At 34.8% G+C, this 16,123-nt stretch overlaps 1 protein-coding gene across 1 annotated transcript in view; it reads right to left on the reverse strand.

Annotated features, from left to right (window-relative positions):
- The window catches only part of PCLO (piccolo presynaptic cytomatrix protein), a 411,647-nt gene that overhangs the window by 138,972 nt on the left and 256,552 nt on the right, over positions 1 to 16,123 (reverse strand). The window contains exon 8 of the mRNA XM_029928192.1: positions 2,487 to 4,674. Within this exon, the coding sequence (XP_029784052.1) occupies positions 2,487 to 4,674 (2,188 nt within the window). The remainder of the gene's footprint in view (positions 1 to 2,486; positions 4,675 to 16,123) is intronic.

Raw genomic sequence — 16,123 nt, forward strand, 5'->3', positions numbered from 1 at the left:
GCTCCAAAGTAAAGGCATCTTTCCCTCCACATAATTAACCACACACGTGCAGGCAGTGAAATTGTGGACTTCAACCTAATGGCCATAAATACTAAGCTATATAAATTATGCTTATCTAGATTTTATCTCAAGGAAGCTATTTCAAAATTAACCAAAGTCATATAAAATGGTATGAAAAAATATTCTTAAAGTTTATAACCTAGGGTGTAATTGAATTCAGAGAAAGCATACAACAATTTGAAATCAATTAAATTTGCTTTTGTATACTCAATACTAAATAACCTGTTACAATGTAACACTTCTCAAAGTGATCCTTATATCATTGTATTACAGATATAGCATATATTTGGTAAAAATTTATTTTAAAAGTTCCTAATATTTAATTAGCTCACAAATGATTTATTTAATCAGGAAAAATATTTTCTAATTTTTCCTTTACCCAAGGAATCCAAGATTTCAAAAGAAAAGTTGGCCATCACTTTACCAGAAGAAAAGTAATATGTTCATGTGATTTAAAAAGCAAAGAAAATAACTACCATTTTAAAACATACAATTTTTAAGATAATCACTACAATTCATACACATGATGTAATTCAATTTGTTATAGCTTTCCTTCGCCTAATTCTGTATCAGCATGTTCTTTCTGACTAAATTTCTTGTCTTACTTTTAAATACATTTTAGATTAATTGTATAATTTCATTTGCATTTAATTGTAATTATTTCTATGATATCATCTTTATACATTTCATAATTTTGTGTGCTGCATGCTCTCTCATCTACTTTATGAAAATAATGTTTTTCACACAGCCCTTGATGATTGTGAGTATATGTTATCCAAGCATATAAATGTGAAATAAAATGTTTGGTTACTTTTATAGGGTTGTATGTAGAAAAACACATTTGGAATATCTAAAAACATGTATGTCTGGTACTATGTTGCCAAAACTCCATGATGAATAAATGAACTTGTCAAGTCCCCTCAAATATATGTTCAATGTATACACATATTCCTTAGGTGTTTAGTTATGCCATAAACCTGTTGGAGTTTTTGCCTTAGCTTGTTATCTTATCAATATGTTTATTAAAGAATCTTTTTATTCTTTTGTGCAATTGTTTTATATGTATAAGGTGTGTATAAAATGTGGATTGTGAAAAAAGTAGAGAAATAAACTGTTTCCACATAATATTGTAACCCTTGTTTAACAAGAGAGATTCAAACAATTGACTAAATTAAAAAATATATACAAAGAGAGCACTTTATTTAATTGAATAATTATCAATAAAAATGGTCAATCCAATAGACTGTAGAGAAGAAAATAAATCAGAAAGTAACTAGTCTGTTGGAATTTCACTAAGAGGAGGAGTCTGTCCACTTTCAGATCCAGTGATTTATCTTAATCTTATTCAAATCTAGATTCAAATTTCTAAAATCATATCAGTGTCTAGATACAGAAGTAGAAAGAAAATTCTTTTCATGAACACATATTTTCCTGTGAGTCTTTGGTGAAAATGTCAGGTTCGAAAGATGAGATGTTGATGTTAGATTACTGCTCTACAGTCTTCAAAGGCATGAAGTAATAATGCTCTTATTTGAGGAGAAATGTTTTATTTCCAGGAATCAAATTATAGCTACGTTCAAATGTAAGCCACAGAGGAGGGACAAAAAAAGAACCAAAAGTCATGAGTCCTCTTGGCATGCAAAGGACACTTTGTATTCCTGTAAGTCTCCTCCCTTGTCCCAAAGTAAGTACTAATATTTTATTCTAAATCTAAAGAATGTTTCCTGCATACTGCTGTGATTATTTATTGTCAATATCATATTTGCTACTATGTTTTCTAGTATATGATGCAAAATTTACAAACTTGTCAATTATGATATTCATAGTGAGAGAAATAAAGTATGAGTCTTTTATTTAAAAAGAATTATAAAATTTACATTATGTTAATATCAGGTCCTTAGCCAAAGATTCTCAAAAAGAGAACACTCTCTGAATTAGTAAACAATAATATCACAAAAATAACATAAATTCTTTTCTATTACAAAGTCTAGCAGAATAGTACTTATTGGCTCTAAATCTTAATAATTTTACAAACTGAAAGACACTGACCAGTGTATTTAGAAATGCATTTTTTAAAAATAAAAGAAACATACAATGAAAAACTTTCCAACTATGGAATTAAGGGATGACCATATTTTATTGACACAATTACTTAATAATGGTTTTGGAAAAGTGGACATCAAACAAATCGAGCAAACAATCAAGAAACAACAATAAAATAATAAACTAAAAAGAAATAAAGTAAAGCATGCTAGGGATTCTATACACAAGATCCAATTTCCATTTACAAGAAATAAAATTGAAATAAACATGCAAAAGACGCACTAAGAAAGGTAGAATACATCCTTGGAGAAGGAAAATTAAACATGCAGAAAAATAAGAGTTTGAGTTTTGAGAGTAACAAGGTAGTTTGAGGCCCAATTTACCTTCACTGTCTGACATGGCATGTTGGAAGTCATCCATGATGAACGCTATGTCACGGTCATAGCCTCTAGTTCGTGATTCTTCTCTCATGTGTTGCTGAACTTCAGGCAATGAATGACTTGATCCAAACTGATCCCTGGTGTCTGCAGATATTGGTGGCAGTGGCCCAGCAGCAGCCCTGGCCATTCCCATCGGCTGGCCAACAGGACTTAGGGGACTTTCCTCTTCAGAATTCTGGGCCACAATTGGTATTCTTCCTCTACTCTGGCTAATTGGTAAACTGGTAGGCTTAGTTCTGCCAGAAGGTGAAGCATGACTAAAGGAAACATCTAGAGCTTCAGCTTCTTGAGCTTTCAGTCTTAGGGAGGAGCTGGAAGAATCTCTTTTAATGGATAAGTCAAGCCCATAGACAGACGAAGGTCTGGAAGAAGGTCTGGACCTGCTGCCACTACTGTATGGCTTATCTGCTTCATCCTGCAGAGCTGAACGTAGCGTGTTTCCTAATGTGCCCAGTCCTGTGCCAAGAGATGAGCCCATAAATTTCTGTTGGTCTGTAATATTTTTCCTGAGGCCAAAAGTGATATCATCTTGAAGAAGCCTTGCTCTGGAAGAAATACCACCAATAGATGAAGTGCTAGAAGTCATATAGCTTGAATAGTCAGGTTCAAGGTCTCTACTTTCTTGAATGGGTGAAAATTTTGATATTTTAGGATCAATTAGTGATTTCTTATGCTTTGACTGCTTTTGATAAAGTATGGCTGCTGGTAGTTGTTTTGCTGCTTGCTTTTCAAGTGTGAGTCTACTAATGCTGTACTTTTCGGATTTCGGAAAATGTCTATAGCCAGTATCGGCATGGTAGTAATGGGAAAGACCAGCAAGGTGATCTAAGCTCTCTGCTCCTCTACGGAATTCTTGTTTAATCTGATGTTTCAGAAGCTTTAACTCATAAGGATCCTCCATGGGATCTTCCTCCGCTTTCACATAACTATGCAATCTGGAGGAAGTCTGTAAAGGTGCTAGGAAATCCGTCACTTCTTGAGACCTACGTGTTTCAGTGGATCGAAGAAGACGGTCTGTTTTTGACAGATCTTTTTCATGAAGGCTAAATGCAGTACTTAATGCCGCTGTTCCTTTGGTAATCTCCCCGATGTCATCAATTAGGACATAATTTCGTGGAGTATGATGGTCAATATCTGCATAGAAAGAATCTGCAGATATACTTGATATCGGACTGCTTGCCATACTACTTCTTTCCTCCAATCCTATTCTCAAGTCTAAGCTATTGTACTTACTCCCAAGATGGGAAACAGCATATGTATTATCGGTAGAAACAGGTGCTATCATCAGGGGTTGGTTGCGAATTACCTCATAGTTTGAAGTTATCTTGGGCTCCAGATACAATGTAGTTTGTCGTGGCTTTTGTTGTATCACCATCATCTGTGATGGTAACTGGTAAGAAGGTTGTGGGGTTGGTGTAGGTTGAGCTTGAGGTGTGAAGGACATTGTTGCCACAGCTTGAAATGTTGGTTGAGTCTGGTAAGGTGAAACTTGCTGATGGTACAGAGTCTGTTGCTGAAAATGGGACTGTTGGGTATATGGAGTGGGTGCTTGGGTAGGAAGAGCAGGGGAAGAGTACTGGTATTGTGTATAAGGACTCGTAGGAGGAACTAGTTGAGATTCTGTTTGGGTTTGCGGTGGTATAAATTGGCTAAATTCAGTCTGGGGAGCAGTTCTTGGTCGCTCTATGCCATGCTGACTTTCGATTCTAGTGGGTCGGGTGCTGCTCACCTCACTGTCAGACATGTAATCCCGATCCTCAGCTACACCCTGAAGGTAGGCACGCTCTCTCTTTTCTCTCTCCTTTAATAATGCCTCTTTCCTCCTGTTAATTCCCATTTCTAGGTACCGTAACTTGGCATCAATCTCCTTTTCTTCCTCATCAAGTTCTGCTTGTTTCTTTCTAAGCTTTGCAGATTCTCTCTCTACAAGATCAAGCTCTCTGTCTATATCCTGGAGAATCTTGGCCCGGGCCATTGTGTTGGTTCTGCAGATCCTTCTCCTGGAAACTGTGCCCATTGAGCTGTATGTTGACTGAGTGCCTGTAGAAGTCTCCTCAGGAGGTGGGTTTGGCAGAGTTCTCTTAACTTTTTTCTGGGAGCCAGAAGGTGTCATGGTTTGAGAACCCTTTGTCTATAATTAAGAAAAAAATAGAACTGTGTTAAAAAAGGAAAAAATATTTTAAAAACTTCATAATTTACATTTTAGACAAAGATGATTTTGTATATGTTTTAGCTATGATAGCATAACACAACAATTTTACATATTACTTCAGTATTAGTCTCCAATACAATGAACTGAAAAACAGTTGTTCCTGTCTTGGTAAAGTGGTTAATTATTATTATAACTTCTGTAACATTAGCAGTGAGTTTTAAAATCAAGCCTGGAACTCACTGCTATGCAGACTTAGATTTTAGACTCTTGAGAGAACTCTAGAAACCCATTTTTCATCCCGTTAGAATAAATAAAACTATTTGTTAAATGTATTCCCAGAATATTTGTGTTATCTTTTGAAGATGCACATTCACCATTATTAAGTTCAATTGTTTATTTCTATCTTTGCATTACCAGTTTACCCACCAAGAGTGGCTGTCATTCCTATTCCAATCATGAAATGCTTTGAAATGAAATCTTCTAATCTCCAATGTCTTTTTTTTCCATAAAAGAATAAACAAACTACTTTTCTATTTAATATTTCAGTATTTTCATGACCATTTGTGTCTTATATTTTCTTTAAATTTTATTTTTAAGTAATTTTGGCTTCTTCTTAACGTTTTGGCAACTTATACATGAAGTAAAAGAACTGACTGCAATTTTAAAAACTACTGAAATGTTTTTTTTTTAATCAGATAAGGTGTATCATTGATGAATTGTCAGATATGTTTGATTTCATTTGGTTTGTCATAAACTTGCATTATAAGAATCACTGGACTTGAGAATCATACAATTTTAAAATATCAAAAGATGTGACACATCATTTACAATAAACTGATGCAAACAAACAGGATTTCCTAACACAATGAAGAAGACGTAGACCTAGAAAAAGTAACAAGACAAGAACTCATCCCAAAAGAAAAAACAAGAAAAGGTCATGGCTAGAGCTCTAATCAAAACAGATATAAATAATATGCCTGACCCAGAATTTAAAGCAACAGCTATATTGATACAGGCTGCGCTTGAGAAAAGAAAAGAAGACACCAGGGAGTCCCTTACTACAGAGGTAACAGACCGAAAAGCTAGGCCAATATGAAAGTGCAATCGCCAAGAAATGAAACCAACTGGATATAATGACCACAAGGATGCAAGAAACAGAGGAATGAATAAGTGATATAAGAGTCCAAATTATGGAAAATAATGAAGCTGAAAAGAGGAAAAGAAAAACATTAGATCATGAATATAGACTGAGAGAATTCAGTGACTCTATTAAGCATAATAACACTTATATCATAGGAGTCTCAGAAGATGAAGAGAGGGAAAAAAGGGGTAAAAGCGTTTACTTAAGGAAATTACACCTAAAAACCTGCCTAATCTGGGGAAGGAAAGAGACATTCAAATCAAGGAGACACAGAGAACTTCAATCAAAAACAAGAAAAGTTAGACAACACCAAGACATATAATAGTTAAATTTACCAAATACAGAGATAAAGAAAACAATCCTACAAGCACCAAGATAAAAGAAGCCCCTAACTTATAAGGGAAAACAAATAAGGTTAGCAGGAGATCTCTCCACAAAATGTGGCGAGCAAGATATATTCCATGTGCTGAACTGGAAAAATGTGCAGCCAAGAATACTCTATGTAGCAATGCTATCATACAGAAGAGGAGGGAAGATACAGTTTCCCAGACAAATAACAACTAAAGGAGTTCATGATCATTAAACCACTCCTGAAAGAAATATTAAAGAAGATTCTTTGAGTGGGAAGGAAAGACCACAAGTGACAAAGACTAGAAAGAAACAAAAATCTTCAGAAACAAGTCAAGTAATAAAATGGTACTAAATATTACATATCTATCAATAATTACTCTGAATGTAAAAGGACTAAATGCTCCAAGCAAAAGACACAGGGTATCAGAATGAATTAAAAACAAAAACAGAACCATCTATATGCTGCCTACAAGAGACTCATTTTAGACCTAAAAACATCTGCAACTGAAAGTAAATGGATGAAGAACGATTATCACGCTAATGCATATCAAAAGAAACTCAGAGTAGCCTTACTTATATCAGACAAATTAGATTTTAAACCTAAGAGTGTAATAAGAGATGAAAAACAGCACTATATCTATCCAACAAGAAGATCTAACAATTGTAAATATTCATCCCCCAACATGAAAGCACCAAAATATATGAAACAATTAATAATAAACATAAAGGAATTCATTTGTAATAATACAGCAACAGTAGGGGACTTCAGCACTTCACTTAAGCCAATGCACAGATCATCAAACAGAAAATAAACAAGGAAACTATGGCTTTTAATAATACACTGGATCAGATGGACTCAAGGGACATATTCAGAATACTCCATCTTAAAGCAGCAGAATACACATTCTTTTAAGGTACAAATGGGACATTCTCCAGAAAAGATATCATATATTCGGACACAAATCAGGCCTCAACATGTACAAAAGATCATACCATGCATATTTTCCAACCACAATGCTATGAAGGTTGAAGTCAATAACAAAAAAATTTGGAAAGACCACAAATAAATGGAGGTTGAAGAACATGCTACTAAAAAATGAACGGGTTAGCTAGAAAAATAAAGAAATTTTTAAAAATACATGGAGGGGTACCTTAGTGGCTCAGTTGGTTAAGTGTCCAACTTCAGCTCAGGTCATGATCCCACAGTTCATGGGCTCAAGCCCTGCATTGGACTCTGTGCTGACAGCTCAGAGTCTGGATCATGCTTTGGATTCTGTGTCTCCTTCTCTCTTTGCCCCTCTTGTTCTCTCTCTCTCCCTCCCTCCCTCTCTCTGTTGCAAAAATAAACACTTTAAAAAAATACTTGGAAACAAATTAAAATGAAAACACAATGTTCCAAAACATTTGGGATACAGCAAAAGTGATACTAAAACAGAAGTGAAAGCAATACAGATCTATGGCAAAGAGCAAGTAAAATCCCAGGGCGCCTAGGTGGCTCAGTTGGTTGAGCATCTAACTTCAGGTTAGGTCATGATCTCACAGACTGTGAGTTCAAGCCCCATGTCAGACTCCATGCTGACTGCTCAAAGCCTGGAACCTGCTTCAGAATCTGTGTCTCCCTCTCTCTTTGCCCCTTCCCCACTTGTACTGTGCCTCTCTTTCTCTCTCAGAAATAAACATTTAAAAAATTTATAAAGAAAAAAGAAGCAAGAAAAATCTCAAATACCCAACATAACCTTTCACCTAAAGGTGTAGAAAAAAAACAACAACAAATGAAGCCTAAAGCTAGAAGAAGAAGGGAAATAATAAAGATTAAAGCAGAAATAAATGACATAGAAACAAACAAAAAACCCCAGTAGAACAGATCAATCAAACTAGGAGCTGATTCTTTGTAAGAATTAATAAAATTGATAAAACCTTAGCCAAACTTATTCAAAATGGAAAGTGAAAGGACCAAATAAATAAAATAATAAATGAGAGAGGTAAGATTGTAGTCAACACCACAGAAATACAAACAATTTTAAAAGAATATTATGAAAAATTATATGCCAACAAATTGGGCAATCTAGAAGAAATGGATAAGTTCCCAGAAACATAAATTACCAATCGGAAGAAGATAAAAGAGATATTTTGAACTGATCCATAACTACTAAAAAAAACTGAATGAGTAATCAGAAATCACCAGACAAACAAAATTCTGGGACCAGATGGCTTCCCAGGGGAATTCTACCAAATATTAATTAAGAGTTAATACCTATTCTTCTCAAACTGTTCCAAAAAGAGAAATGGAAGGAAAACTTCCAAACTCAGTTTATGAGGCCAGCATTATCTTCATTCCAAAACTAGACAAAGAATGCACTAAAAAAGAGTTTTACAAGGCAATATCACTGATGAACATGGATGCAAAAATTCTGACCAAAATACTAGCAAATTGAATCCAACATACATTAAAAGAATCATTCACCACAATCCAGTAGGACTTATATATGGGATGTAAAGGTGGTTCAATATTCACAAACTGATCAATATGATACACTACATTAATAAAAGAAAGGATGGAGACTATATGATCCTGTCAATAGATGCAGAAAAAGCATATGACAAAGTAAAGTATCCTTTCTTAATAAAAATCTTCAATGAAGTAGGGATAAAGGAAACATATCTCAACATCATAAAGGCCATATACAAAAGACCCACAGCTAATATCAGCATCAATAGGAAAATATTGAGAGCTTTCTCTCTGTGATCAGGAACAAGACAGGGATGTTCATTTTCACCATTTTTATTTAACATAGTACTGGAATTCCTAGCCTAAGCAATCAGAAGACAACAAGAAACAAAAGGCATCCAAAATCGCAAGGAAAAAGTTAAACTTTTGACTATTCACAAGACATGATACTCTATGTAGAAAACTAGAAAGAATCCACCAAAAACCTGCTAGAGCTGATACACAAATTCAGTAAAGTCACAGGATACAAAATCAATGTACAGAAATCTGTTGCATTTCTATACACCAATAATGAAGCAGCAGAAAGAGACATCAAGGAATCAATTCCATTTATAATTGCACTAAAAACTCTAAGATATCTAGGAATAAACGCACCCAAAGAGGTAAAAGATAGGTACTCTGAAAACTATAGAACACTTAGGAAAGAGAGACACAAAGAAATGGGAAAACGTTCCATGCTTGTGGATTGGGAAAACAAATATTGTTAAAATATCTATACTATCCAAGGTGAATGTACATATTTACATATTTAACCCAATCCCTATAAAAATACCACCTGTATTTTTTGCAGAGCTAGAACAAACAATTCTAAAATTTTTATAGAACCACAAAAGACCACTTGAATAGCCAAAGCCATCTTGAAAAAAGAAAAGCAAAGCTACAGGCATCATAATTCCAGACTTCAAGTTACATTGCAAGCTATAGTGGTCAAGATGGTGTGGTACTGGTCAAAAAACAGACACAGAGATCAATGGAACAGAACAGGAATCCCAGAAATGAACCCATAACTATTTGGTCAACTAATCTTCAGAAAAGCAGGAAAGAATATTTAATGGAAAAAAGACAGTTTCTTCAATAAATGGTGTTGGGAAAACTGGACAGCCACATGGAAAAGAATGAAATTAGACCACTTTCTTATGCCATACACAAAAATAAGTACAAAATGGATGAAAGACTTAAAGGTGAGACAGGAAACGATCAAAGTCCTAGAGGAGAACACAGGCATAAACTTTGTTGACATCCACTGTAGCAAGTTCTTACTACGTATGTCATCAGGGGCAAGGCAAACAAAAACAAAAATGATCTACTGGGACTGCATCAAGATGAAAACCTTCTGCAGAGCACAGGGAACAATCAACAAAACTAAAAGACACCCAATGGAATGGGAGAAAATATTTCCAAATATCACATGTGATAAAGGTTTCATATCCAAAACCCATAAAAAATTACAAAACTCAACACCCCAAAAGCAAATAATCCAGTAAAGGAATGGGGAGAAGACAAGCATAGACATTTTTCTAAAGAGGACATCCAGATGGTTAACACAGGCATGGAAAGATGCCCAACATCCCTCACCATCAGGGAGATACAAATCAAAACCCCAATGAGATACCACCTCATCCATCAGAATGGCTAAAATGAACAACTCAGGAAACCACAGATGTTGGCGAGGATACAGAAAAAGGAGAATCCTCTTACACTGTTGGTGGGAATGCAAACTGGTGCAGCCACTCTTGAGAACACGATGGAAATGCCTCAAAAATCTAAAAACAGAACTACCCTACGATTCATCAATTGCACTATTAGGTATTTGCCCCAAGGATACAAAAATACTGATTTGAAAGCATACACAAATCCTGAGGTATATAGCAGCATTATCAACAATAGCCAAATTATAAAAAAAAACCAATGTCCATTGAATGATGAATGGATGAGGAAGTTGCAGTATATATATACACACACACATACATATATTGGAGTATTAGTCATGAGAAAAGAATGAAATCTTGCCATATGCAACAACATGGATTGATGAAGCTAGAGTGTATTGAGTTAAGCAAAATATATCAGTCAGAGAAAGACAAATACCATATGATTTCACTGATCTGTTTAAAAAACTAAACAGATGGACATGTGGAGGGGGGGGAAGCAAGAAATAAACCATAAAACAGACTTTTAACTATAGAGAACAGGCTGAAAGTTGCTGGACGGGGAGTTGGTGGGGGATAGGCTGAAAGGGTGATGGACATTAAGGAGGCCACCTGCTGTGATACACACTAGGTGTTATATGTTAGTGATGATTCTCTAAATTTTACTCATGAAACTAATGTAACACTATATGTTAACTAACTGGAATTTAATAAAAACTTGAAGCAGACAAAAAAAACTGACATAAACAAAGTTACCCAAACATTTAATAGCATATTCTCAACTATATCTCAAGTCTTCTGACTTCTAGTGGCATATTCTTTACAAAATGCTTTCTTTTTCATTTTCTTACTAATAATCCAAAGACCTTAATTCTTTTCTCCAGTTATCAAATATTGAGAGCAAAAAACTAATAGGAAGTATATGAGAATTATAATCTAATTATTTAGATCTTATTTGTCTAAGATCCTGATCCTATGCTTTCATTGTCTTTTTATTACTTCCACATTCACTTCCTTGGTGTTTTGATCTGCTTTGTATTATAATTGTTCTGCTCCCTTTATTTAAATTAATAGATGCTACAACAAGATAGAACAAATATCTTATACTGTTGTCTCATTTCATCTCCATAACAACCCTATGATTTAATTGTTAGTATTAAACAAATGAAAATAACTGAAAATGAGAGAGAATAAATTATGTGCCAAATAGTTGCTGTTGGGGCTCCAATTCCCCATATTCCTTGAGACTCCTCTGTAATGAGGAACAAGGTATAATTTTAGAATCACTCTACCATATTTCACCAATCACAAGATTTCTTCATTGTGAAGTTGCACTCAAATATTCTAAATTTCAGAAACACACATAGGGGCACTTGGGTGGCTCAGTTGGCTGAATGTCCAACTTTGGCTTAGGTCATGATCTCATGGCTCATGAGTTTGAGTCCCACATTGGGCTTGCTGCTGTTAGCACAGAGCCTGCTTTGGACCATCTGTTCCCTCTCTCTATGCTTCTCCTCCACTTGCAGTCTCTCAAAAATAAATAAAACATTTTTAAAAAAGAATAAAAAAGAAATACTCATAAACTTTGGTCAGTATGATATGGCTTCTGATTATGAAATGGGTGCACATATTTCTGTTAAGGAAAGAAAGAAGAAATGAAAGGGTAACCTAAGACCTTGAAATTATTTTTAAACTTTTGGAATCAAGAACTGAATTCCTCAGAATAGAATAGAATGAGAGTATGTATATAATCTTAGGAAAAATAAAACTATGAGGAACCATATTAGTTCTTATTATGCACTGCTCATACATGTAATTTTTTCCTAATTTACATTTATAATTCTTCTTTGATAGAATAGGCTTTAGTCAAACTCAAGTTTTTCCTTTTTCTTTTCCTTCCTTCCTTCCTTCCTTCCTTCCTTCCTTCCTTCCTTCCTTCCTTCCTTCCTTAATAAAGTCATAGGCTAAAGAAGCATCCTGGGTATTGGGTATTCCTAATTATCCTCCAGGGTTGCAAATATTTAATGATCCATGGGTTCTATTTATTAATATTTTGTGTGTAACTGATGTGAGTCATGGAAGTGAGAGACAAAGCTGGTTGCAAGAATGTGGATACTTATGAAGTTAGTCTAACTGACTACTTAGCTTTCACAAATCTAAATAGCTTTGATGTTCTCTGCTTGGTAACAAAATACCTTTTACTCTAACTATAGAAATAGTCACAAAGTTGAAGACTTGTCAAGGTCTCAGCCATATTCCTCCCAAATCAAAGGAAGTATAACACAGTGATTGGAAGGGTAAGTCTCTCAGGCCAGAGATGCAGTTTCAATCCCAGATTTATTGTTTTACTAGCTGTGATATTCTCAGCCTGTTGCTTAAACTCCCTGGACCTCAGGTTTCCTAGATGTAAAAGATTAGTATTTATTCTTATATTATTAGTTTGTCTAAGGAATAAATGAGTTAAAACAAGCCAAGAGTCTGGATTAGTAATTATCCCTGAGGGCAGATGGAAATAGAGAAACTGAAATGATATCTGGGCAACTTAAAATTAAAAAAAACCACAACTTCTTTTGAAGACCATAAGTAACTTCTAAACTGGTTATTTAATTCTAACCCAATCAATGTATTGTAAAATAAGAGTACAGAATCCCAAAACAGAGAATCAAAACAAAATGATAATTGCTTAGAAAAAACCCAAGAGATCTATAAAAGAAAATCTATCATGATTTAAGATGATGTAGTTGGAGGCCATGATTAAAGATGACGACAAAAATCTGGAAAAGTCTTGGTATTTCATAAGATGTTCCTTGATGACTAGCTTGGCAAAAATGGTTTTTAGGATGGACCCAGTATACTTAATCTAAAAAAAAAAATCATACTGCATATGTAAATTTAAAAAACTTTAAAGTATCTGGTGCAAAGATTGAAGCAAGGGCAAGGAACAGTAAGATCTCACAATACAATGGGCGGAGGCTGAAGAGGGACTGGAAAAACAGCTGATTTCGATCACAAGACCTAGGAGGTGACTGCGATAGCAAGCAAATGACCTCCAGGATACGTTTTTCTGCCCAAAGGTATTTTAAACAACACTCTTCTCAGGAGAGACCATTTATAACATGCATCTTATATAGAAAAGGAAAGAAATTTTTTTCTTGTTCCGAGGTGTCAGGCCTATCAATAAAAATAGTGATAGGAAAGGTATATGGAAACACTACCCAAAGACTTTAAATATATGCATGCATATTATCTCCTTGTCAAAATAATCTAAACTCAATCTAAAGGTGAGAAAAGAAGGAAATCTATTTTTCCAAAGACCGAACAAACTAATAACAGATGCTAGACCAGAATTGTTCATTGATTGCTATATATAGTAACTATGGCAAAATTCAACTTACTAATTTATTTCAGGAGTTGCTGAGACTCATTCTAAAATGCAGTGTTCTAGATACCAAAGGTGCAGAAGTTAGAGGCATGAGATTAAATAAACTTAATTAAACATTATTCTCAAAGAACTTGTAAATCAGGAATCTTTTGGGGTACTGCATGAAGAAACTACTTGCTTTTTGCTAAATAACTCCTGATGTCAATATCAGAGATAAACTTCTAAACCACTGTGCCACTAAAGAGACATAGGAATGTATCTTTCATTTCATAAATAGAGAAAATTGAAAATCAGTGTTCATCCTGATAGTATCTTGTATTTTTAAATTTGGTCTTTAAGTTAAACAGGAAAGATTCTTATAAAGGCCCTTTACTTTTAAATAATGTTGATGTGGATTCACTTCCAAACAGTATACTTCCACACAGATTTATTGATAAGTTATTTTGCTATGGGTAAATATAATAGTTTAGAGGAAGCAAAACCTCTTAAGAGATCATCTATATAACAAGTTAGCAGGTAAATTAGAAGAGCATATGAACAAAATATACTGGGACCCAGACTAAGAAGGGTTTCCTTTAAAATGGATTAAGACATTAATAGAAAGCCTGGCTTTTGAGGAATGGATAGGACTTAAATAGGATAATAATATGTATGTGGAGGGAATGTAAACCTTTAGAGGCACACCAAGGATTGTGTGAGATGGAAACATGTGCAGTGGAAAAACGGAAGAGCAAAAATATATATAGTATATGTAATATGTAATATATAACATATATTAACATCATGAAAGCTGTACCAATATTAAAATCTCCCATCATCCATTTCCTGTTTTTACAGATGGAAAAGGCAACCCTGGTTATTACCTATTGGTAAAATTAACACCAATATTGCATGAAATACCAGGACAAACCATCACATTGTAAATGTGCCGTCATGGCAATGACTTGCAACCGAGTGTACTGAGTAGCAACCAGTATGGCTTTGTCAAAGTCAAAACTGTGACAACCCAATTTAATTTCCTTCAATGATAATGTGGCAGTCCATGTGGCTATCACAGAAATGATAGATACAATCTCTCACGGCTTCAGCAAAGCATTTTATACTGTCCCATGACACAGTCACCAACATGGTTTTGGCCACGAGTATAGAAACTGGGCCTGGGTGGCTCAGTTAGTTGAAAGTCCGTTTTCAGCTCAGGTCATGATCTAACAGATTGTGGGTTCGAGTCCCACATCAGGCTCTGTGCAGACAGCTCAGAGCCTGGAGCCTGCTTCAAAATCTGTGTCTCCCTCTCTCTTGGCCCCTTCCCTGCTCATGGTCTGTCCCACTCTCAAAAATAAATAAATATTCTAAAAAATTAAAACAAAGAAACTGGGCAAATAATTTGGTCAGGTCGCATGTAGACTGTGGTCCAGAATGAATGCAAGAAATCAATATATCTCAACCTTGGCACTAATGACATTTTTGCCTAGATGACTTTATGTCGGGGTGGTGTGGGGTGGGTTTGTGCATTGCAGCATTTAGTGGCAACTCTGGCCTGTACCCACTAGATGCCATGAACACATCCTCCCCAATTTGTGTCATTCAAAAATGTCACTAAGCACTGTCAAATACCTTAGAGCGAGAAAGAGGAAAAGTTATAGGTTGAAAAAAAGCACTGATGGAGGAGGACACACAAAAGGATGCCTCTGGAAGAGATCAATGATCTCTTGTTATTTAACATATCAGTTGATGAAGAGAATATTATTTGTACATCATTGTGCCTTAGACTGAACAAGAGGGAAAGCTTCTTGAGGAACAGGGACTTGAATGGTTCCTTGAATATGATAAAATATGGGATAAAGAGTGAAAGAAAAAGAGACATTTGAGGCTCTGGTAGTAATCTGAGTGAATCAGTAGCCATATAAATGTATCATTTTGCATTCTTACAAATTTTATGATCCTAAAATTAATTATTTTATTACATAAAATAATCTTACCTATTGGCTTAATACAAACTAATATTCAAAAAATAATGAGCCAGGTTTTAAAAAATATTATTAAACAAGGAGGAAAAAAAAGATTCCTACAACTATGAGAATTAGTTAACTCAGTGCAAAAATTAATCTTTCTATCCCATTAAGAAACTTTGGAAATTTTCTGCAACTGTTATAACTAGGGAAAAGTCAGAGGGTAAGTAATTGTCAGGCTGCCTGAGAAATCATGCAATGGTAGTCCTTTATAAAGTTGCCCATTACTTTAAGTACAAAAGAACAATCAATGGTGTAATTTAAAAAGATACTATAACCTGAAGAGAGCAGGACAATAATTTAGTGTGAATCACTAGCAGAGATGAATTGGATAGCTAAGCTCAATTCTAAAATCAGGAAATTTGTACCATCTTAAAAAATAGTTTA

This window comes from Suricata suricatta, chromosome 2 (assembly GCF_006229205.1).
Source record: "Suricata suricatta isolate VVHF042 chromosome 2, meerkat_22Aug2017_6uvM2_HiC, whole genome shotgun sequence".
NCBI lineage: Eukaryota > Metazoa > Chordata > Mammalia > Carnivora > Herpestidae > Suricata > Suricata suricatta.